Source organism: Ooceraea biroi, chromosome 9, assembly GCF_003672135.1.
Source record: "Ooceraea biroi isolate clonal line C1 chromosome 9, Obir_v5.4, whole genome shotgun sequence".
NCBI classification, from domain to species: Eukaryota; Metazoa; Arthropoda; class Insecta; order Hymenoptera; family Formicidae; genus Ooceraea; species Ooceraea biroi.
The window spans coordinates 13314978-13340427 of NC_039514.1; the positions used below are offsets into that span (position 1 = coordinate 13314978).

The following is a 25450-nucleotide window of genomic DNA, read 5'->3' on the forward strand; positions in this document are numbered from 1 at the left end:
AAGAGATTAATTATAAAAGACTAAACTATATTAATTTGCTTCTGCGTCACTACTGTTTCTTCTGTTAAATACATTTTTGTTACATTAATTTTATCAATCATAAACGTTTTAGTTTGTTAAAACCGTTTATTATTAATTAAAAGCTTGTCAAGTATTATTATTCTCGTTAAACTTCTTTTATTATTTCTTTATTTCATATTTCTTCTCTCCGCCTCCATGAGGGACCCAACGGCCCCTCTTATCATAGTGGTATTCGTACGTGGTTGAAGACTGACACGCGCGACATCTGTCTTCCGCCGTTTCCTGTCCGCGTCTCCTTCGTGTCGGCGACGATCATGGCGGCGTGAGAGCGACGGTTGATCCAAGTGTTACGTCGACGTGGGCAATCGTTTCGTTGAAGAGCAATCGGTACGAAAGCTCGCTCCGAGTCGTGCGAATCGTTAGTCGAGATGACGGCGATACCCGGAACGGTGGCATTCGACGAGTATGGCCGGCCCTTCATCATCCTGCGCAACCAGGAGAAGCAGCAACGCCTCACCGGTCACGATGCGATCAAGGTGAGATCACAAAGAAGGAGGCCGACTCGCGTCCTCCGTCGCGCGGGTGTCGCATCATGTATTTTCTCGCGATTGACGCGCTCGCTGAGGTTCTCTCGTCGCCGTTGCCGTTCCGACGATCTCGCGCTTCCTCGAAAAATCATCGACCACGTGCGGGCAGTAATGGCGGCGTTTAGACTTCGCCGACGAGGAAAAAGTTTAGGCTGAAACCTAGGGAAGCTTTTCTTCATGTTTGCTCCTGCGGGTGTCGAACTTCACTTTAGGTATAACGTTTGTGAGAAAAAATTAAATGAGTTTGTCACACACGTTTTGCGCATACAAGAAACAATCGGAATGGATCGTGCTGCTTTGTGACCATATAAGGTGATCTGCGCCTTTCGATCTTAGCCTGTTGAAATTGCGGAAAGAATTAATGTTAGCCGATCTTGTTCTTGAAATTGTGATTTCAGAAATATACAGTTTTAGAATAGATATTGAATATAAAGTGAGGATTAAATATAGAATAAATCTTTTTGGGAAAGATATAGAGGTAATATTTGTAATCAAATAAGAAATCAATGTATTAACAAGAAATATTTTGATTTTGTAGTCGCACATTTTGGCAGCACGTAATGTGGCCAACATTCTCAAAACATCCTTAGGACCTAAGGGACTGGACAAATTAATGGTGAGCTCCGATGGGGACGTCACTGTTACCAACGATGGTGCCACAATCCTACAGAACATGGATGTGGACCACGAAATCGCAAAGTTGATGGTCCAGTTGTCAAAGTCCCAGGACGATGAGATTGGCGATGGCACTACTGGAGTAGTCGTGTTGGCTGGCGCCCTTCTGGAACAGGCAGAACAGCTATTGGATAAAGGAATTCATCCGATTAGAATAGCTGACGGTTTCGAATTGGCAGCCAAATGCGCTACTGAGCATCTGAAGACAATAACGGATGACTTCAAAGGACTTCCGGAGAATTTGGAGCCTTACATCAACATTGCCATGACCTCCCTGGGATCAAAAATGTAACGAAGCAATTTCATTGTTTGAGACACATTTTGTCTACAATCCGTTTTACTTATGCAGTTTGTCTATTTTGTAGCATTAACAAGTACCACAGGCAGATGGCAGAGATTGCGGTACAGGCTGTATTGGCGGTCATGGACCCAGTCAACCATGACGTCAACTTCGAATTAATCAAGATAGAGGGGAAAGTCGGCGGCAGATTGGAAGACACCGTCTTGGTGCGCGGTGTCGTCGTCGACAAGGATTTCAGTCATCCTCAAATGCCAAAGGTATAGGCGGCTCTCCAGAATTCCTAATATTTTCGATTCCTTTTTATGACGAATTTTATGAAACAAATTTATTTGATTTATTAATAATAAACAGTGATGTTGCAGAGGCTAGAGAACGTCAAATTGGCTATCCTGACCTGCCCGTTCGAGCCGCCGAAGCCTAAAACGAAGCATAAGTTGGACGTCACGTCGGTGGACGATTACAGGGCCCTGCGCGACTACGAGCGCGAGAAGTTCACGGAAATGGTCAAGCAAGTTAAGGATGCCGGTACGACTCTGGCCATCTGTCAGTGGGGTTTCGACGATGAAGCCAACCACTTGCTGCTGCAGAATAATCTGCCCGCGGTTAGGTGGGTCGGCGGCCCGGAGATCGAAGTAAGCGTCGTTTTCATAATCTTGATTTCTTTTAATTGAATCGTCCTTGATTTTAAAGCTTTACGATTACTTCTAATGATGAAAAAAGAGCGCTTGAGGAGGTGCGAGAGCTCGGAGAACTGACCTGTTCAGTTCTGGCAGTGTTGAGTCTTTCTTCGTAAGTTGATACGTTGACTCTCGAAGAAACGAAGTACTTCCTGAATTGGACGGCCAGTGATCCAGCTATCGCGGTGGCTCCAGTGATTCAAAGATTATGAGATCTGAATGAAGTGATCCTTCATGAAATTATTCGTTTTACGCATACGCATGAAATACTCATGCAGGAATGAAACATCTCCTTCCAGTTAATCGCCATTGCGACCGGTGGACGCATCGTGCCACGCTTCGAGGAGTTGACGCCGGAGAAACTCGGGCACGCTGGTGTAGTCAGGGAGCTGACATTCGGTACGACGAAGGATCGAATGTTGGTCATCGAGGAATGCAAGAACTCGCGCGCCGTGACGATTTTCATCCGCGGTGGCAACAAAATGGTACGATGGCACTCGATAGGCAGATATTATTTCTACGCAAGGAGAATTTCAGTGGTACTCGTTGCAACGTGCACACTGATCAGACACCTTGCAATAGTAGTGCATTACGAATATGAGAACCGTCCAATTCTTTGGAATTAATTGGACTCAATTTTGCGATGCAACACTCGTCACTGAGAATTTCATATTATCATAAAAATAACTCAAAATTTTTAAATAATTCCAAGATTTCATTGTAACCATACACACGTGTTACTTCTGTACTTGTAGATCATCGAAGAGGCGAAACGGTCAATACACGATGCTCTGTGTACCGTTCGCAATGTAGTAAAAGACAACAAGATCCTGTACGGCGGGGGTGCGGCCGAGATATCCTGCGCGCTGGCTTGCGCCGCCCAGGCCGATAAAATCAGTACTTTGGAGCAATACGCCTTCCGTGCCTTTGCCGAAGCTCTGGAGAGCGTTCCCATGGCGCTCGCGGAAAATTCCGGCCTTTCGCCGGTGGACACGATAGCGGAAGTTAAGGCGCGTCAATTGGCCGAGAAGAATCCCGCTCTTGGCATTGACTGCTTGAATCGTGGCACAACGAGTACGTATATCGAATCTTGATTGCACGTCTCTCGTACGTCGCGTGAAACTTACCGCAAATCACGTGTGTTACAGACATGAAGAAACAGAACGTCATCGAGACTTTGACGAGCAAGACGCAACAGATCCTGTTGGCCACGCAGTTGGTGAAGATGATTCTGAAGATCGATGATGTACGCTCACCTAACGACAACGCATAACAAGCTACAAAAGTCCGTTTAATCACTGCTAATTACGTACATTTTATTTATTTATACGAGCTACTAGTTCCAGCCTACGTAATTTGTCGTTCAAGCATTCGCATTTTTCTGACATTCTGAATTTCACTTGCCTGAATTGAATGTTGTTTCTTGATGATTCGTTACATTTTCATTTCAATTTTTACGATTATTATTATACACATAATTTACGTGATGAATGAATATTGTGATACAATATTACCTCCGATCTTTGTACTATTGTGGCAATATGGAATAATACTTAATTGACATCTTACTCACACAATTGATCATGTTGCTTCTGTGCCTTCTCCTATTTATATTTCTTGAAAGAAACGTTATTTAAATCTTTTACTAGATCCAGAAAGGAGATAAAAAGTGTCGTCAACGGCTTTATTTTTCACTGTAGGAACAAATAAATATGTCACATCGAGTCAGTGTGTAATGCATGGAAATATATTCTGTCTAGAGTAATATCTCGAGGGAAGGGATACTTTCTCTCTTTAGACATCATTTTATGGAATGTGATCGTAATGCACGAAACCAATAGCAGATCGAACGAAGTAACGAATGGACATCATTACAATCTACTTGTAAAATGGCACAAAATACAATCGCATGTACATATGTATAAATTAGGATATAACAACGATATATACCTCTGTTTCTTTCGGTCGCCTTCGTTTTTCTTCTCTCAACATTTCTATCAGTCCGTGGATTCGGATCCAATTTTATAACAGCTCTCGCTTTCTCTCTCGTATTACAAAATATACATTCTATTCCCAACGTAACATTATATCTTCTCGCGCATTTCCATTTTTACACATATAATTACATCTTCAACAAGTTTTCAACTTTATCACCATGTGCGAAGTTGTTACAAGGATTTCGCTGCGCGAAATAAAACTTTCGCCACACGTTTATAATCGGAATATCACACTCTGCAACTGGCTCATCGTGCATATTTCATGCATTATGTTTTTGCTAGATTATTTCGGATTGTATAATTATATAATGCTTATCTTTTCGGCGAACTGCGAATTTCTGCCTTCAATTTTTCAATCGAGAATGAAAACGTGCATGTTTCCTTGTACGAGGAAATGCATAAAATAAATATAAGAATCGTACATTAGAAAGTCTTTCGCTTTCAAGAATTCGTTAAAAATAAACGATTAAACGAATAAGAAATCGCTTTTCTCTCAAAGTCACGAATATCAATTAATGAAACATCCGTAAAATCCTTGTAGGAACTTCCCGTACTCTCGCCTCGCTTACATCTCTACGTGCAACGCTATACAGTAACAATAACGAAAAATATGCTCTTTTTCACTCGCCGAGACTCAGTCGCTTATCAACGTAACGGAATTGACGTGAACGCGAGCGCGATTCGAAACGATGACGTACATCATGAACTACGAGAATTATACCCGAGTAAAAAAGAAACATATAAAATGTGATACATCGATGAGCCGTTCTCGATGCGCGCCTACATCTAACTCAGCCGAATTATCGCTAACTCTCGTACGGGCAAGTGGGCTAAGCGAGAGTTTTGGCTATTTGCGCAAATAGAACGCTCTCAACTAAAAACTGGTATGCGGGTATGGTAGAGCGGAGAGATCCTGCCTTGCAGAATGGGACGCCTTGCCTTGCTTGCATTACACCTTCTTGAGCATGGGCAAATGAAGTACCTCGGGCACTTCGATGTCTTCCAGTCGTATGTCCGATGGGTTGAACGGGAATCTTACGGTATACGAGTACTTTAGATCCATTAACAGCTGAAAATGAAAAGTTCAGTTATTACGTGCACCAAGAATCGTTCTCTTCTGCATCTGAAACTTATCTTATATATAATATCTTAAGAAACAGATTTTTTATCTGGCCTGAAAATTTGCTAAATTCGTTTCAGATTCGTTTTCCGCGGACTCATGAGGGATATTTACTTGTTCGTTGTTCTCGCCGCGTTCCTTCAGTTTCTCTTGCACCTTCTTGATAAATGATACGGGCACTCGGCTCTCGTAATCGTCGGCGGGCGTATACAGATTCAGGATTTTTACTATTTGATTGGCTGTTAGTTTGTTGCACATCTCGCAGACGGAAGTGACATCCTCGTCGGTTTTACGCGCCTGCAGCAGTTGCGACGCCTGTATGATGGGCTGCAGCGCCTCCGACGCGGCTTCCAACTGCCGGTCTCTGCCCCACTGCTCCAAGTGGCTCATATTGTACCTTAAATGACAAACATTTCATAATTTCGAAGAATATTAGAGATATTAGATATACGCACAGTATAAGAACAGGAAAAAATGAGCAATTTATAAAATTCAGCTTGATCGTAAAAATTAATTTTATGGATTAGTTCAAAGTAATCTTCTGCCAACTTTTGCTGAGCTGATACATTTTTTGCGAGCGATTATAGATATTAATTATGACACTTCCTAAGAGACAGAGTCAAGTACTATAAAAACACGATTTATCTTACCTTATTTGCATACCCTTTGTCCACCGGCACAGCTCGTTCCTAAGCAGCAAGTTGTTCAGAGCGCTGGCGCACATGAAGTAAAATAGCTGCTTGAACAGTTGCACGATAACTTCAGGGTCCACGCCGTGATACTGCAGGGTCTTGTGCACTGACGTCAACTCGCCGAGGAGTTTGTCCAGCTTTTGCTGCGTGGAGTCTGGCTCGCCGCCCATGGAGGACGACCTAGGCCGACCGGTCTTATCGGTGGGAACGGATATAGCTTCATGCTCCAGCAAGGCTGGCACCGTGAGCGCCTGGATCCTTTCCTTGAGATTCGTGATGAGGTTGTTGAAGATCCAGAGTGCCACGTTGGTCAGTACGACGCGATACTCGCTCAGATCGAAGTTCCTCAGGCATTGGTCGTTCTGCCGCGGCGTATTCTCGAGCTGAAACGGCTTGTCGCCAGAATATTGTTTCATGTTGTGCAACAGTCGCAAAGTGTTGCTCAGCCAGAGCACCCTCGAGTCGAAGTCGTCCCGTTTCTTCAATACACGTTTAACAGCGTTCAGGTACTCGGTTAACAACGATCGCACTTTGTCGTCGTCATTGATGCAGTCAGTGTGCCTGATGGACATGAAGAGAATGTAGGCTGGTAGACCCGGCAACAGCGTCACCGCTATTCGAGGTTTCAACTCTGAAAAAGATGTCGAGCATTTTTGAATCGTGTCTTACATTGAGAGTTTTGAAAAAAACGGGAAAAATTTGTATTTTCAATTTTTTAAATTAAATCTTCAAATTTGCAATCTTTAAAATTGACTTTTGTGAGGAGAGAATAAATAATAAGACGTAAATCTGAATGTACCTCATATATACAAATTCACCAAGCAATATAAAATATACATGTTCCAAAATATTATCATTTAAATATCGTTATTTTTGTAATATATTTTGTAATACATAGAGGAGAATCCCCTATTATGAGATATGCTCCTAATATGAGATACTGGAGTTTCTGCTAAACTAGTGAGTACCATCTGTTAATTCCACCATAAACTTATTACTCTTAGTGTAAAATATATTTAGTGAAAAATTCATTGTTCGTTATTGCGTTTAGCTTTTGCAAGAAAAGGTTTGTGAAATTGTGAACATGTCAAAGGAACTTAAGGTAAGTCTTTAAACCTTGTTTATTACATAATAAAGAAATGGTTGGCAATAAATTCAGTATGCAATGATAGAGTAGAATCGTAGTAACAGGAAAATACGCGATTTGTTGAATTGCTTAATTGTAGAGGTTAGATTTCATGATCGCGGAACCGCTAGGCGTGTGGCTCGTATAATGAGATATTCGGGGTACTCTTAATATGAGATAATTATTGCTCGAATATGAAGAGTATGTAGTGTAATAAAAAGAAAGAAAATACTACGTTAAGGTTAAAGAAAAGTTAATACGAATTTATATTACGAATTTTTGTGTATTTAATTTTTATAGAATCTGACTATGGAGGTTAGAGAAACGAGGAAGCGTCGACAGTGGAATCGTGAAGATTTGGCGAAGGCTGTGGCAGTATTTTTATAAAAATATCTAATAAAGTTTTTTACTTGCAATACTGATGTATTTTGCACTTTTAACACCGATTTCTCAAGGTATCTTATATTAGGAGCACACTTTCTCGATCCTGCGTAAAGTTCTTTTTTCAAATTTTTTTAATTTTCAGAAAAAATAATATTTAAATTAGATTTTTCATTTCACCAACCTAAAGCTTATTCAATTCTCTTCAAGAGAACGTATTACATTTTTAAATTCTGCCTATAGATTTCCTTACATTCGGCAAAATCGATATGGTATCTCATAATCGGGGACTTTCCTCTACGTTTATAAAAAGTAGGATATTGTACTTTATTGCGGAATAGACGTGTTTATTGAAGCTTTACTTTGTGACTTTATCAAAGTTTTTCACTTACCGATGACCAAGTGGCGTATGATTACGCCGATATCTTCCTTCTTGAATTCGAACATGCCCTCGTAATCTCTTTCTTTCTTGCGGATAGCAGGCATGTAACTTCCATCTCCGTGAGTACTGGAGACAACGCTGGAGCCGTTTGCGTAATCCATTGCGTTAGGCACTGTAAAAGTGGAAACCCCCTCATACTCCATACGATTTTTTTACGAAAATTTTAAAATTTTCAGAATACACCGAATAATGCCGTGTGCATGCAAGCGATGGTGAGTTATGGTCTGCATGACATACCGAACTGCCAGAAAGTTTGTGCGTATTTTTTAATTATTTCCATACGGATTTTATGACTTACATTAATTATTTATTTTATAATACTTTTTTCTTTTCGTTTTGAATTTATAATATTATAGAAAGAAGCTTGCTTTCTTACACGCACAAACTTTTCGAATAAGAATATGATGATCACGAATAATTGATTGATGACACCTGTCAAGACCACTCACTCACCGGCGTCCCTTAGCACGTAAGGACGTTCCTCCGCTTCGTCTTTGAAAGCGTTAGAATAAAGTAATTTGTAATACTCGACGTTACATATATTGACTCTTATTGTGCAACATTTTTTAGTATCTTTAATATCTTTCCTTTTATAATAATAAAATATATACTCAAATATATATTTATTATAATACTTACAACCAGCATCTTTTAATCGTTTTGCCAGGATTTTGCATTGTTTCTTGTAGCGCCTGCATTCTTCCGCTATTTTATCGTATTTCTCTTGAAGATTCTTCAACACGTAAATATGTACATGTATAATTTCGTAAATCTTGCAAAATTACATGATTTAGAAACGTTCTATATCATTAAAATAAAAACTTTTGTTTCATTTACCAAATTTTCGGATGTTAGTCTGGTAACTTCGTGTTGCATGTAAAGTTCTGCCTGAGTCTGTGGAGACTTGTTCAGATTGATGGAAAGCAGCTTTTGCTGTCTCTCTATTTCCTCTTGCAGTCTCTCAATCTCGTTTCGCCACTCGTCTTTCTGAGCTCGCCAACTCCTTTCTTTCGCCTGTAGTTCATCCTCCAGTTGCCTGTAAACCGAAAAAATCAGATTTCTCACTCTGAAGATTATCGCGAGAATTCTCTTGAATTGTTCAATCGTGAATTTATTGCTTAGCGAAATCACATAAAGCATGTCGTGTCCGTTTCTAATGTGCTATGAAACGATCAAATGTATATACGCGTACATGCGCGAAACGTGATGTTGAGTGTACAATACAATTATTTAATAATTACAAATTTTAGGCTTGAGAATGCATCATGGGTCTAAACTTAAAACTTAATTCCTAACAGCGTTTTACGTTACGTTATTAAACAATATATCTCACTAATACATGAATGTTATGAGTTAACTCTCCTATCATCAAGAGACTGATATTTTAAGGCTTCTAATATTCGCAATAAACATAAAGTCTCTTTTTGTTTGTTTGTTTGATTGATTGAACAGTTCAACGACGCTTAAGTGAATCGCACGTGAATCTGCTCAACTCACTCTTCACTCGATGCCTTTTGGTTTGTCTTAAGTCTATTCGAAAATCAAAGTGTGCATGCACAAACGACAAAAGACTGTTGTTAGACACGGCAGTTTGTCACAGTAGTCAACTTGTCTTGTTAAGTTTCACGCTCCACGTTACCTGTTAATCTTCTTCTGCGCCTCGAAGGCGAGGACCAGCTCGCCGTCCTCGTTTATGATGTCCACGTCGCGACCATAATTAGCACCCAACACAGTCTTCATCCTGTGCGTATGATCAGCCAGCACAGTGTGTAACTGAATACACTCCTCTCTTCTCCTCTCTAGTTCCTCTTGCAGTGCCTCGAATTGAACTAAAATATTATTTATATAAGTATTAGCTCATCTCTGCTGTTTGTATTACTGTTGTTGCTTTTTATGAAGCTGCTTTACATCGCTAACCTTGAGAATTGGTAATCTGAGAAAATAAAAGCGTTCAGACTACACAAAACAAATGTGAAAGCATGTTTTGAAGAACGTTTGAAGAACGAAGTTGGAACCTTCAAAAAATAATCTTTGTTTAGCAAGCTAGCTGCTAATTTATGATGTTGTTTAAACTTTTGCGAGACTTATTGTTTCTTTATGCTCGAAGTACTTTTAGATTCGATAAAAGGGGATGTATTATAAATAATACTGATGATCGGTTATCATGACAAACAAGGCGAAGTATGTGCGAAGGGTGCGATAATATGTATAGAATATGTATAGAACGTAAAATGTATAAAAATATCGGTTAATTGCTGGCACATTATACTAATGTTTAACTCAATATAGACAAATAATACTCAGAAGATTGCAGAATAAAAAGCAAAAATATAGCTCAGGGTAGAAAGCAGAAAGCAGAGATTATAGTTACATAGCATGTTTATCCATGCCATGCTTCAATCTTTTTAAATGAAAAAGATACAACGATCAAGAAGATACAAAGCCAAATAAACTATGTACTAAAATGAGTACAAATAAAATGCAGGAGATAGCAAACGAGTTGTAATGGTAAATTACTCATAAGATTTTGTTGCGCGGATGATGGGCTGCCCGACGATACGGTCTTCCTCAACGAGTTCAAATTTTTCTTAAGTTGCGCATTCTCTATTTCCAGTTCTTGGAGCTGCAAGTAAGTGATATTATCTTAGCCCGTCGTTAATCCAGCGATAATGGTGATAAGACAACAGAGCGCAGTATTAGAGTGAAGTGAAGTATGATCATTTCTTAACATAGTTTAAATAATGACATCAAATTTATGTTAGAGAAAGACGACAAATAAAGAGTACATTTATAACTCATAATTTAAAAGTATAATATAAAGAATATATATATATATATATATATATATATATATATAATAAGTTAAATACATTTTTAATTATATAAAGATATCTCTTTTACTGATATCGAGTATACACGAAAATGATAAATATGATATTTAATTCAAGCGAAGTTTTAAACTTACCCTGAACGAATCTTGCATTCTAGAAGATTCGTCGTTACTGTCGCGTTCTAGATCCTCGACCAATCTAATTAGTCTACCTTTTTCTTTTTCGACATCCTTTAGCTTCTGTTGCAGTTTCAGAACGAGACCAATGTCCACAGGTGCGTGTGCAGGACCATTCGTTTCTAAAGGTGATTTATTCGATTGCGCTTCTCCATCCGGCGGACTATCCGATCGTTGTTGATTCCAGTCGATCGTTTCCACTCGCGAGTAGGGTGTCGACGAAGAAGCCGTGGATCTCACCGAACCGTAACCAAAATCCTGTAGAAAAAAATTTAATACAATTATAATATAACAATATAATTTAATAACTCCAATAATGTGCTTTAAAAAATTAATGTGTTTTAATAGGAATTACATGATTATAAAAACATAAAATAATGAAAAAGCTAAAAAATATAATTACCATAGTTTATATATAAAAACTCAAAAATCCGATAAAAATGAATCAGTACAGTAAATTGACAATTACTTGATCGACTTTAGATTTAGATTATATTGTAAACTTATATTAAAAAATTAAATTCTTTTTATGTTAAAATTTTCGAATCTCCTTCATGCAGATGATTTCTTAGTTTATTTACAAATATTGTTAGTATATTAACTTACAATGTTCTGGTCATCCGGCACATCCGTGGATGCGATTTGACCACTACCGCTAGAAGCGTTACTCAGAGAGCGCGAATGCCCAGGCAGGCCTTGTAACGCCAGCTTCTGTTCCAGAATTTCTGCGTGTTGCTCCATCTCATGGTACTCCTTGAGTAGTCTCTGATAAGCTCCACGATCCTGATCCTGGTCCATCCGAAGCAGATCTTTTTCTTGTTCGAGACGATATTTCAGATTCTCCTCGGCGCCGCGTTGGTTGTTCTTTAGTTTCTCGTTCGCCAACGAGAGCTCCTTTCGCAGTCTCTCATTTTCTTGCCGCAATTTCTTGTTCTCTTCATCCTTTTGCAGAGCAGTCCTCTCCTTTTCGTGTAATATATCCATCTTTTCATCCCTCTCCCGCTGCAGAGTTTCCTGCATCTTTGTCAGCTCTCTCTCTTTACTTTGCATCGCTCCGTTCAGTTTCTTATTCTCAGCGTCGACGGATTTCAAACTCTCTAGCTTGCATTTCAAGTCTACCATTTCGTTTTGGACGTTCTTCAAAAGGTGATTTTCCTTCACCTGTAATAATAGGTTTGAGTGTTTTTAAAATACGTGTTCTCTCTTTCATTACATTACTGAATAAAATTATAAATTTGAATAATAACAAAGAAATAATACTATGTACAATGACAAAATAATAGTAAAATGATAAGAATTAATTTACAGAAAGTTATAAGGCAGGTCTTATCGAAACAATAAACATGTCGCTTACCAATTCGTCGATCTTTTGCTGCAACGTGATGATCTTCATCTCGAGTCCCTTGTTGAGCGACTTGACGTGTTCCACACTCCTGGCTTCGGTCTTCAGTCTCCTGAACACCTTTTTCGCCTGGCGTTTTCTGATGCACGATTGTACGATAACGATATTCCTGAGCCTCTTCTTGCACGCCATTCGCACTAAGCATCCTCTGGCGAATCTCTGGATTACAATCGCTGCAGCGTTGTCCTTCATCATCCTATACCTGATGCGCGCCATATTACCCCGACCGTATGTCTGCAGGCCAAGAATTGTACGTTTCACCTGCAGGTACCATCGCCTCTGCAGCCAACCCTTTACGCGTGCCTGTATCTTCACCGCGGCCCTCTCTCGTCTTATGGCCTCCGCCTTCTGTCGCGCGATGTAACCCCTGCCGTATCTCTGCAGGCCGAGGATCGATCTGCGAATCTTCTTGTATCTGCTGTGACAGATCAGACCGCGCACTGTTTTCTGAATCATCACGCAGGCGTCCCGCTGTCTTTCCGCCCGCAGTTTTTCCAAATACGCCACCTGGCCCGCCCTGAACAGTACCTTGGTCTTGCCGAACTTGAACTTGTCGTCGTCGTTGATGTACCTAGCCAGGATGCGCCGACAGGTCTCCTTCAGATCGTCCCGCCGTATCTCCTTAAACCTGCAGAGGCAGCGGTACCTCTGGAAGAAGTCGCCGTATGTGCGCTGACTCGGGAAGCCCGCCGCCGAGATTCTGATGGTCTCCAGGACACCGCAGGCACGCAGCTGCTGCACCGCCCGCACCGGGCTGTACTCGAACGCCTCCTTCGCGTCATTCGGCTTGATGCAGCGCACGTAATGCGGCGTCGTGGCATTCAACGTAGCCATCAGCATGTTGAGCGAGTCGCGAAACTGCGAACCGACCGTTTTCTTGTTCTGCTTGTTGTTGGCGGACGGCTGGCCTATCGACGTGGTCCTATGCGCGGAAACCTTCACCCGTGCGTGCGGCACCGCGAGTTTAGGATCCTCGTCGCTGAACAGTCGCCTGAGCAGCTTATTCTCGCTCGACCTCAGCACGTCCACCTGCTCCTCGATCACAGTGTCGCGATTCTTCTCCAGGAAGCCCACGGTCTCGTACTGTACGAGATCAGCGAAGTGGTAAATCAGGAAGGCGGTGGTGCCGAATCGTGGCCGCTCGAAATGCTTCGACTTGCCGCACTTGGCATAGAGCTTCTCCGCCCAGGAGGCGTCCGAGCCCTTCGGCATCCGACACTCCTCGTCCAGCAGGTCCAAAATACCGAGTTTGGTCTCGATCAGGTCGATGCACGGCTGATTGTCATAGAAATCGATAAACGTCCACTCAATGTCCTCCTTTAGGTACTCCTCCTGCTCCAGCTTGAACACGTGCTGGTTGAACTGCTGTTGCAGCTTCTCGTTCGCATAATTGATGCAGAATTGCTCGAACGAGTTCACCTCAAACGTCTCGAATCCGTAAATGTCGAGCACGCCGATGAAGCATTGCGCCTTGCACTGCGTACGTAGCGAGATGTTGATGCCAGACACGATCCAGTTGAAGAGTTCGGCGTAGATGTGCTTGGCCAGAGCGTCTCGCGCGCCGATCGCCTGCTCTGCGTTCATAGGCTTTAGGAAGACCTCCCGCGTCGATACGATCTTACGATGGCACAGCCACTTGCGCATCGCGTCCACATCGACACCCAGCAATTCGGCTACGATCAACAGATGCCGGTCAGACGGCGAGATGTAGCTGGACTCCGTGTCCACTTCGTCCTTTGTATCCTTTATCATGCGGCTGCTTATGTGCACGTTACCCAAGTGCAATATGGATGCCAATATGCGCAACATATCGTCTTGTTGCTTCGACGTGAAGCCGAGCATCGTCAACGCGTCGATCGTCTCGTTGAAGTACTCGAGATCGTCCACTCCGTCGATCGTGGGATTATTACCCTGGTTCAGATAGTGGAACTGATCCTGATCGGACAGGTGCAGGTGAGGCAGCCGTTGTGCCGCCGAGCACATCTGATAAAATATGTGATAATTGCGCTCTTCGTTCGCCTGAAACACCACCCGCGACTTCTCCAGTAGATACGTGCGCATACTGGCGCCAGTGATGTGATAGTTCTTGTTGAATTGGATCTCGATGAACTTGCCGAATCTTGACGAGTTGTCGTTCCTAGTAGTCTTCGCATTACCAATCGCTTCCATGATCGGCGACGAGGCCAGAACCTTCTTCTCGATCTGCGTCTCCGTCGCAGAGCCGCCAACCGTCGCAAAGTATCGCATGGTATACTTGGCGGAGACCGTTTTGCCGGCACCCGACTCGCCAGAAACGATGATCGACTGATCATGGCTCTCCCTGATTCGAAGAGAAGATTAAAATTATTATCTTATTGTTAGCATTGATATAAACGTACGTGTGCATTGATGATATAATCTATAAAGCTTTGACGAAGTATTCATTACCTTTCCAGTTTTGTGTAGGCTTCCTCGGCCACGGCGAAGATGTGGGGTTCCAGGTCACCCATCGCCTGGCCCCTGTAGGCCCAAATCGTGTCATTGCCGTAGATGGGTAATTCGTTGTACGGGTTAAAAGCCACTAGGACGATGCCGCAGTAAGTGTAGATGGAATGCCGTTGGAAGCGGATCTGAAGATTATAGAGGACTGCAGGCTCGTGAAGAAATGACAGTGACGTGAGATTGTTCTCTCCTATTAGGATGTCGGGATTTCGCAGTGGCGGCAGATCCACGTCCGATTTGATCTCCAACGTCCTCGTCTGATTCGATTCCTCCGTCTGTAGCCCCAACGTCGGTTGGTTTTGTTTGTAGTCTTCCAGGAGCACGGCACCCTCCCACACCCTCTCCTGATGCGGCACCCATACTCGGCTACCCTGCAATCGATCGCGGAACATTTTTTTGCATTAATGAAGTTTTATTGATCCTGTTGCGCTTTTATATAAAATTGCGGCGCATCCCCATTTTGTGATATTAGCAGCAGTTTAGAGCATTATCGAAAAACCGATAAGCAACGAACAACATACTGATACTGAATATAACTTTTACTAAAACTATGGGCGGGTTTATCAGACTTTAATTCGGGTACCAGCGACGATTGAAACGTGATCCGCATTATGGAGATTTCTTTCTCTTTTTCTCGTTCTCTCGGACAACCGGGTTTAATAATTTATGTCCCCTTCACCTGCATTTGTCCCGCAACCCATATATGTAACGGTGATTAATTGATTACCCGAGTGACTTTTCAAGCATCGCAAAGACCTGCTTTTTCCTTTTCGAGCAACGCATAAAGAGCGCGAGGTCAGCAATAAGAACATATCAATTCGGTCAGCGATCCCTTCAATTTACTGTTATTCCATACGTTCAATATCATCACCCCGGCATTTACCTGGACTGGAAAGTGCGGTATTTGTGCGGAAATCACCGATCTGCTTGACATTAATATTTAACGTAACGTTCACCCTTTAATCACGGTGCACGTGAGGATCATATAACAAGAGGATCGCATAACGTATAATAATTCTTCGCTTTTTTGCGAAGCTAATCCACGGTGAACTGCACAAAATATACGCTACCTTTTGTATCGGAAAAAAATTCTACCGCGGAGTTTGCGAATCTATTTTTCGCGCGCTGTTATCCGGCTTCGTAAAACGTGATGCGAACACGTATTGGCTGCGTGTCAAATACCACAGTCAATTAATTTAGTAGAATCGAAGTTGGAATCAAAATCGAGTAATATCGCGAAACAGCGTCTAAAACGTCTAACAGTCATCTAAAACACGTCCGACAGATTAGACTATCGCGTGGTGTAGACTTTATGACGTCATGTAGACTTTCGCAGCCGCTCAGCAGATAATCTTTACGCTTGACATTTCCTGTGAACGGGCACGAGCGAGTTTTGTAAGCGAGTAACGGTGTCTCATCGAAGCCAATGGGTCTTCATGCCTCGTTACGAGAATCCCTACGAGACCGCGTATTGTCCAGACGAACGCATTACTGTCTACCGGAGTCACACACCCGATCGTCTTACGAATGTACTATCCTGAAGAATGTCAAGCAACGGTACAGCCGTTTTTCTGCCGAAGTTGCGGCTTCTCCTTCGCCGTCCTACATTTCGGGTTATCCTGCGAGCAACCAGTTGGCGATCCGTGACCACGTTCGATAAATCGCGCACTCGAACTGATCCGCCACATGTCCATCAATTTCCCTTTCGAGATAAGAAAGATAGTTGTCCGGCAATATAATTGTGTGTGGATTCCTAATCATTATCTGAAGAATATCATTGAGAATACCATAAAACATTTTGCCGAAAGCCGGTATTGTCACACACGCTGTCTCAATGATAGTTTTATTTTATAGATAAGTATCTAAAGTTTACACAAATATTTTACCAGACGCTGTTCGAACATCCGCAACATCAGCAATTTAATCTTGCGGCTTAAGGAAATCAAGGTAAAATACGCAATTACTGTGATGATACCGTCAAATTACATTGAAACAGTAATTACGTAAAATAACGTGCGAAGTGGCAGACAATTCATAAATGTGTGAAGTAATGCGTTTATTTGGAGAGCAACGAGCAATTTGCTCCCTTTTAATTAATTTTTAATTCAGCACTGTAATTAAGCACGACAGTAATCGCTCACATCGATCACATCATCATAATGAGCCGTCGTGCGAAAATCTTTCTGGATGAAAGAGCGATGTCAATTTTCCCTCCGTTAACGCGACGACTCGCATGTAATTTCGTTAAGTGCTTTGATTATTATGCGAGGTCGATTAACCGCGTTTAGAGAGGTGGCGAAATGCGCAACCCTGAACTTCGATCCCGCAATAAGTGTATCTAGCCGTACATGTGCGTTACGTTTATTATTTACGTAAGATACCATTTCACACTGGATAGAAAAAAGGAAAGCAAGAACGTAGACAGTAGGTAAAGTGTAATCGTCACGAGCTCGCCGGTGTGGTATAATTGAACTTCTTATTTCTTCTTGTTTCTTTGACGCGTTTCTTACGGTTTGCATGGTATTCGCATTTGTACGAGGTATGTTTGTTAAAATGCGCGCGAAGTTATACCGTGCGACATGATACCACAAACGTGGCATTTGCACACTCGACTGCTTATTCCACTGAAACTGGTGACATTTATGCCATTCTTAATAAAGTGACCTCAGATATTTGATTTGATACTTTCTCGAGCTAATACAGATGTAGATAAACAAGTTGAATAGGCTTTGCGATATAATGGTAATGACAGTAACTTTCTAATAGACATAATTACATGGATTGCAAAATGTATCGAATCAGAGATCTGTCAAAGAAAATACAAATAGATAAAAATTTATATAGGATATACGACTTAAAAAATTATTGCATTATGAGATAAAAATTCTGTTGCAAATAAAGATTTGGTGTTGCGAATATTCCTGCCCCTCTAAGAAGCGTCTTATTATGGTATATTCGCTAATTACATAAGAAACTTTCGCTGACGCGAACTCGAGACGGAGTTAACAAAGAGAAGAAGCACAATGGGGAGAGACGAGTAAATAAAGAATTAGAGATATTCCTCTAGAGAATCCGAGTCTCTAGGATTGCGCGTAGATCTCACCCAACAGTAACAGTGTACACTGATGCAAGTGCTCTTTGTCACTTCGCACGTTATTTTATGTAATTACTGTTTTAACGTAAAATACAGTTAATTAAATGGGGAACACTTTCAATTATTATCTTCATCTTTTTATTCGCAGCTTTTGTGCGAGAGCCAGTATTTTGTCACATGATGCGAAACCGATTCTCCGCGTTTGTGGTCAAGGTTTCACGCGGATTAATGTGTACTGGACATCTCGGCTCTCTCGCCTCGTCGTGGCATACCACGAGACATTGTTCCCATGCTTTCTACGTTATATATCTGCGCCGTGCAGCAATAGCAGCAGCAGCAGCAAAGGCAATTAACGTCGTGGACTCCACAAGAAGAGGAAAAACTGAGGCTATCTACCGGGTTCCCACGTAGTCCTTTAATTGAAAAGCTTGTCCAGAAGACGAACATAATTCGTGAGTTCACGCGTCTTAGGAAAGTTGCGGCGCGCATTTTGTGCGTGATTACGTAATTCGTAATTCAATGCACGTAAAGTGAGCCGGTGCGCACGTTCTGGCTCACGCTTTCTGTCGCCTTTGCGCCGCAAATTGTAACGGCTGTGTCAATACGTGCGCCACGTTGCACGAGATTAGCATGACACATTAATGATAAACAAATAAAAACTTGATAAATGAATACGTGAGGGAAAAAGCGACGCGCTTCTTACAAGGTAATACAAAGATGTTCCCCAATTACAATTCAAGTTTTTAAATGTCGAAACGAACGAATTTCTATTTAAACAATGCGACAATTAACTTTTTCTTCGCCTCATGTTTTTTTCTTTTTAATAAATCATGTCTTCCACGCAAGTGACGGAAGTCTCTGTTGCAGTGCGCATTTTCGTCGCAGCGTTTTCTTTGATCGATGGTGCTCCAATTTTATGAAGGCTACTCAAGCACGTTGGCAATGTGTTCCCTTCTAACCTTTATGCAAACACTTCATGCAAATGTAGCTCGCCTGATGCCTCTGGCCGAGCATTGTACAATCCTCTCTCGTGTTGTGTTCGACCTAAAGCTTCCGTTGTAGCACACGTATGAGACTTTTTCATCCCTATTGTCACGCAAATATTTATTCATATATTTCTCTCGCATGAATTCTCAAATCAGCATCGAGAGACTCGGAGCAATATCAAGGTACCGAGTCGAACCGCAATCTATTAGAAACAACGATGATTAATAATTTAATCTACTTTCGATGCCTACTTTTGTTATCGCGTGATCGTGTCGGATCTCTGTCAGACAAAATACATGCAATCTCCCTTTGCAATTGATATTCCGAGACCGAAGTTCAAATCGCACACGTTTCCATGCAGGTTTTAAGCCTGTGAAAGCAACTGGAGGGGCGTCGCAATCTTATCACTACGAGGTCGTTCGAGAATGTATGATTCACACGAACGTCTTCGGCGAAAAACCTAATTGAACTGTCCGTTATGCATTCGTTTCTCAAGTTCATGTGTATATAAACACTTAAAATGGAAAATGCAGTTTGTGCCGTACAGTAGCTATTTTTACAACAACTATTCTTACTTTCTATCCTACTCAGCTATCTTACAATTCTTGCTTTATCCTTTTTCCTCCTTTTTCACTCCGTTGACGTTTGCGAAATTGCATGATCTATAATTAAAGTTCTAAAATACACGCGACGGTTTTGCGTCACAAAAAATTGCACGCTTAATTCCGGGTTAATTATTGCAGCTAATCGTGCATAAAGTGCTGTAAGAAGGAGATTACGCGTTGTTGGATGAGATCAGAGATCAGAGATTAGATCAAAGATTTACTAGACTATACCATTTTACGATACTAAATTCTTATTTAATTTGGAATAATGGCGAGGATTCGCGGCTTACAGTAAACCGTGACGTTCCATAACGTCGCGAAAGTCTCGAATCTCAATTCGTGTACAGATAACTAGCGCTCTCGAGTCATATCTTACTGTAATTAATCGATGTCGATAACAAAGACAAGCCTAGTCATTGAAATTTCCGCGAAAGAAAGGCCGCGACCGTGAGAACGCAACTTTCCGCTTCGAGCGCGGATGCTTAGTTACGCGCGCGTTCGCAAAGCGGAATGCTTTCGTGGGATATCGCCGCGAGGAGTTTTCGTTTCGCGAACGGAGAGAACGGGTCTCGCCGAGGATCAACGCAACACCTTGCCTGATATAGGAAACGCTTCTTCGCGGGAAGGAAAAACACTTCTCTTACGAAACGCGCTCGCCTCTCTTCCTCGATCGGCCGAAACGCGCCAGTGATCTCGTAATTCTGAGATGATCGGTGACAGGACAGCACAGATGCAATCAACACGAATCAGTGTCTGATTCAGCGATCCCGAGACACGAGAAGTCCGCGACGCGATGTAATCAATACGAGGAGAACGGTCTATTAAGAGAAAGGGTTTCAGACAACATTCGCGCAACAAGAATATAAGCGAGAATACGAGTCGTACTTGATTGAACGAGCAATAAGACAAATGTTTGACAAAGCACAGATTACGGGGTTCTCTTAACGAAGAATTATCCACGGGATATTGTTTGGCAATTTTTGTATTTTTCGCTACTGCGTACCTTTGCAAAACATCAACTGCGTATCTACCAACATTTCGTCGAGATCTCGATCAAGTTATCTATTTTGATTAGATTCGTTTGATTAAGGAAAGTTCGATCTCTCGGGATTACCCAGGCGAATAATCACGAATGCGCTTTTACGTTGAAAGGTAAGCTAGAATCGTTGGGAATATTGCTGGCTGGGTGATCAGCTCGAGGAACGCGATCGGCAAACTGCGCTTACGAGCAAGTAGATCCCTTTCTCTCGCTACAGAAAAGCAAAATGTCTCGGAGCGAGGCGATCTCGCTGGACTCTTTGCCCTCTTCGTCGTCGTTTAAGACCGGGAGATACCTCACGGTCGCGGTATATATTTCACCTGCAGCTAGTCACGACGTTTAAGGAGGATTCGCAGACAATCTCGTGAAAATTATACACGAGTGATTCCGCGCTCGAGGTCTCGATTTCTCAGGTCGGAACTCCAGTCTTTCATTTCATGCTTTTTTATCCTGACAGATTGAAATCTTGTTCTTGACAACTAAACATTGACCTTGTTTACCGTGTATATTATCTTACACATGTATATTACAGTCTACCTACTTATGCCGACTTTCTGCCAAAATTAGCGAACGAAGAAAGGTGTACGTATATCGACTTTTCTATCTTATTAGGCTATAACAAAAGTTCATAGCGTTATTTTAGTAAAATTCAAAGACAAAATTATATATATATATATATATATATATGTGTGCATAAATATTTATTTAACTACATATGCGCCGTTTTATTTGTCATCTTTTCATTAAAAAAAAGTAAACAACACTACGAACTTTTGTTACAACCCAATATTTATTCCGCGATAAGATCAATATATTTATAATATTTATATAATATTTATTCAACATCTTTCGTTATATATTTTAGGACCGTAAATATTTTTTACTCAGGAATCTTCTCCCGAGGAAAACATTACTCACTTTTCTCTACCAGTTCATAGTATCATCCTTTCATTTCCAATGTATTTTTCCTTTGAAACGCACTCGATATCTGACAGCTCAGAATTTTCCGAAGACTTGCATAGCCATATCTCCCGCTCAACGGTAAACGATGCGAAAATATACCGAGGAAGAATGCCTGCGTAGTCGCTGTTATATTTCCGCTGTTCCTACCGAACCTCAAAGAGGGAGAAGCGAAAACCTGTTATAACAAAAACCATGACGCCCGACCTCCGACAACCCCCGCTGCTCACCTGACCACACCGATAAATCAACCACCAACGCGCAGAGAAGCATGCTTAAAGGGAATAGTATAAGCCAAAAGTAGCATCTCCAAGGCGCATCGCTGCTTTCTCTAATCCCGGTCTTCATTACACGGTGGCACTTCGTGGCACATAAATCCTCAAGCGCATGTCCGTAGTAATGCTCTTGCGTTTTGGTTTGCGCGTGGATTTACAGAGAACTATCACGGGTGAATCGTAAACGACTAAAATGCATTTTTGCGTGTAATAAAATCGTCAAGTCATTAATTCCGATTTTCCCTGAAATAATCCTGTGCGGTTATTTTCGTACGTTCGTGCTACATAATTTATTTATCTCTTAATTAATATAATACATATTCTTTATCGTTACGACTGTACAAAATGCTCGAAAATTAGAAATTATTACTGATTGCAAGTTGCATCTCTTGAAAGCATCTTGACAGAAAATATATTCCAAAGAAGGAATGTCATAATTTTAACGGAGATCATTAACGCGATGAATCAGACACAAACTGCTCCTACTGTGGTCGGTCGTGCCACCTGGTATAAAGCAGAATTTAGGTCTCTGGCAACGGGGTCTCTCCCGCTGCTAGTTATTGATTTTAGTTTCGAAAAGAAATCCTAGAGGCTCGAGAATTGCCCCGTATTTCCGCGTAGGTCTGCTCATTAATACAGCTACAGAGACGACTATATCAGTTTTTATTACTTAATCAACATGCTCTATATATAACCCAACGAGTCAATACAAAATATGTCAATAAAAATCTGCAGTGTGAAATTTACAATTAAACAAAAGAGAAAAAGTCGAGTGGAAAATAAATTTTTTTGAAATTATATCGTATTCAGATAATAGTAGACCTTTTACGATTTTACATTGTAACAGATATAAATTATGGAGAATATATCATAAAAACTTGTTTGTATCTCACCGTTTCCAAAGGAAGCTATTAACCGCATGAATCGTGAAATATATGTGTACTCGAACGAGTAAAACTCGTCAAGTTTAACTGAGAACACTTTAGATAGTGATGTCAAGTCAGTGTTGTTGATTCTCACACAGTAGAGTGTAAAGCTCGTGTTTAAAGTTATGCGTGAGTTAATAATACTGAGAATCTCTTTGCTTGATATCTCTTTTTATCGAAACCGCTAAAATACACGAGGCGAATTGGGACAATGAAATAACACATTTAAGCAACTTTTTTCCAGAAAGGCGGGAAACTGCGCTCCATATCAAGAACGTATAATGAGAAAAAAGTGAAAGAAAGATTCTTTGTCAGAATATTCTTCACGAGAATAATCGTCTGCATAATTAAATAGGATGGCAACCTTTTTGCTATTCACGTGGAAATAAACTAACAGTGAGAGACCTTTCTCTTTAATTCACGATGTGCATTGTAGAAAAGTTAATTGTACAAGTCCTATATATGTATGTACATACATAAAATACATTTAAAAATATATTATAGAACTAGATAATTATGGTACACCGATTACGATCTAATTTCCGATTTTGTTATTGCATAATGGAGCACCCGCAGCAAGATAAGAGATCGAAGATTTACTGTTCTAGATTCTTTTTTTGGAAACTGATCGCAAACTTAGTACAAATTGACCATTTTTCTGGATTACAGATCCCTCTCGCTAGGGTAATCTGCGAGAAAGAGAGAGCGAGAGAGAAAGAGACGTTCACTTCAAATGTCAAAGGTATGCACACGGTTAGCGTTAAAAACGGAGTCGAATCGCGGTTTCGCACGCGCGATCACAAGCTCCGGAGAGTGTTGGACATAGCTCCTGCAATTTCCACTGATTGTATAACCGAGACATTTTCAACATGTTTCCTGGTTTATATATGCAGACAAGTTACATTGAGTACGCACCTAAGAGATTACGTGGTCGGCGCAATGCGCAATTTAGATGGCCATTTTACTGACCGAGCGATATTTTATTATCTGAATTACACCTGTGCGTGATTGACGTTGGATTTTACAAATTTCACAAGTCAATTTAACTTTTAACAAAGTCTGTTCGTGCAAATTTTACAGTTGCCGTAGGGGCAACATCCCTAAACGTCCACCGAATTATTCGTATCCCCGGGTCTCGATTGAAAACGCACAGCTGTAAATCCCCGATCGCGGTCCGCATCGGAACATCCCCTTGAAGCGCGACGTCGCTTGCCCACGGGGGATGAAAACGGCGCGCGATTTTGCGCCAGAATGGAATCAGCCGACCTCCACGGGGATGCGCAGCCGCTGCTGGTACCCGACACCCCCGAACGGTCCCGCGGTACCTTGACGTAGAGCTCCCTCGTGGTCATCGCTATCGTGGTCCAGGCGTCTGAATGCCACCTGAATCAGGTAGAAGCTGTGTATCAGGAACGGGTGTCGATATCACCACGGCTGCGACACGATCACACGCGCGTGCTACCACACACCACACACATGTACACTCGCGACGACACGACGACGACGACGACGGCGACGACGACGACGACGGCGGCGGCGACTACGGTATCGTCTACGGTATCGCTCACATGCGATCGAAAGTCGCACGCGCTATGAGCACCGTCGACCCCGCCGGGTTGTACACCGTCGTTACCTTGGGGCTCACGGCATGTTTATTTTCCCTTTTTTCCCTCCCCCGTTTTTCCCCCTTTTCTTCTGTTCGACGGACTCCTCAGGGGTTTCGCGGGACTGCTTCCTCTGCGTGATTATCCGCGCGCACCACGCGCGACTGTTATACCGGTTCCAGCGATTTATTCCTCGAGACGCGGACTGCGACCTTCCACAGGAGCGATCAAGCCCATGGGCCCCACCGACGAGATCGGGTTCTCGCGAAGGTTGTACCTCCACGTAAACGACGGCACTGCCGCCGCCAGCTGGCTCGTTATCGGTTTAGATTGCCCGCCCCTCTCCGGCGGCCTCGACGCCCACCTTCATCGGCGGCACGGGTGACATCGATATCTCGCTCTGACGTGTGTCGGCGGTATCACACGGTCCTCTTTGAACGATCGAACGCCGACACTGGCGACGTGCGATGCGGAACGGGATCTCGGAGAAATGGCCAAGAGGGAGAACTCTGCTCGACGGATAGAGTTGGAGACCTCGTTGGACCTCCCCTGCGGATGCAAGGAAGCTCAAAATAATGCACGAATGTGGAACTTTTGTTGCTAATGTTGTAGAATATTGTAATTGGATTTCAGAATTTTTGGGGCTCTCTTAAATTAATTTTAAATATATCAACAGTTTTTCTTGATATAATTCAATGAACAAGAATTGTGATGAACACGATGATAAAAACAGATTGATTTTAATTTTATTGTGCATAGCGTGCAATATTTAAGTTTATTGTTTAAATTTATACTATTATTTGTGAAGGATGTACACTAGTTATTATTTTCCAGTGTTTTTGCTTGAATACATATATATGTGTATCATGGTATGGAATATTTACAACGTAGAGTATTATTTACAATGGACAGGAGAAAATTTCTCAATTTATGTTATCTACATTCGCGCTTGATAAGTCGAATCTCGTAACATGCAGGCTTTTATCACTGTTCGTTCAACTATCGGCGTCTGTCTCCTGTGATCGTTGGCTGGTAACGGAAATTGGAACTC

The 25450-nt window shown here is 41.8% G+C and overlaps 2 protein-coding genes across 4 annotated transcripts; one reads left to right on the plus strand and one right to left on the minus strand.

The window, feature by feature from the left end:
- Positions 1-303: 303 nt before the first annotated feature.
- Positions 304-3834, plus strand: LOC105277348 (T-complex protein 1 subunit epsilon). Its single transcript, XM_011335634.3, has 7 exons — positions 304-557; positions 1147-1571; positions 1649-1841; positions 1947-2216; positions 2561-2746; positions 3017-3335; positions 3410-3834. The coding sequence occupies exons 1-7, from the start codon at positions 450-452 to the stop codon at positions 3532-3534; spliced, it is 1626 nt and encodes a 541-aa protein (XP_011333936.1). The 5' UTR covers positions 304-449; the 3' UTR covers positions 3535-3834.
- Positions 3835-3934: 100 nt separating this feature from the next.
- LOC105277386 (unconventional myosin-Va) lies at positions 3935-24760 on the minus strand. 3 transcript variants are annotated; one of them, XM_026972778.1, is made up of 15 exons: positions 24121-24758; positions 14856-15280; positions 12381-14748; positions 11633-12187; positions 10985-11284; positions 10537-10642; positions 9659-9848; positions 9517-9549; positions 8857-9055; positions 8659-8752; positions 8473-8511; positions 7970-8131; positions 6029-6701; positions 5493-5775; positions 3935-5327 (listed from the first exon to the last, which is right to left on the minus strand). In XM_026972778.1, the coding sequence occupies exons 1-15, from the start codon at positions 24145-24147 to the stop codon at positions 5208-5210; spliced, it is 5574 nt and encodes a 1857-aa protein (XP_026828579.1). In that variant the 5' UTR covers positions 24148-24758; the 3' UTR covers positions 3935-5207. The 3 variants fall into 3 exon arrangements, with proteins under 3 accessions (XP_026828579.1, XP_026828581.1, XP_026828580.1); XM_026972780.1 differs by lacking the exon at positions 8473-8511 and having other exon boundaries at positions 24121-24760; XM_026972779.1 differs by lacking the exon at positions 9517-9549 and having other exon boundaries at positions 24121-24756.
- Positions 24761-25450: the final 690 nt, after the last annotated feature.

Excerpts from the sequence above, each read along its gene's own strand:
- LOC105277348 (XM_011335634.3), top strand. The coding sequence starts at position 450 with ATGACGGCGATACCCGGAACGGTGGCATTCGACGAGTATGGCCGGCCC. Across the intron at positions 558-1,146 it reads CCGGTCACGATGCGATCAAG|TCGCACATTTTGGCAGCACG; the intron begins GTGAGATCACAA and ends TTGATTTTGTAG. Across the intron at positions 1,572-1,648 it reads ACCTCCCTGGGATCAAAAAT|CATTAACAAGTACCACAGGC; the intron begins GTAACGAAGCAA and ends TCTATTTTGTAG.
- LOC105277386 (XM_026972778.1), bottom strand. The coding sequence starts at position 24,147 with ATGACCACGAGGGAGCTCTACGTCAAG. Across the intron at positions 15,281-24,120 it reads CGAGGGAGCTCTACGTCAAG|GGTAGCCGAGTATGGGTGCC; the intron begins GTACCGCGGGAC and ends GATCGATTGCAG. Across the intron at positions 8,512-8,658 it reads ACGATTAAAAGATGCTGGTT|ACGAAGCGGAGGAACGTCCT; the intron begins GTAAGTATTATA and ends ACGCTTTCAAAG.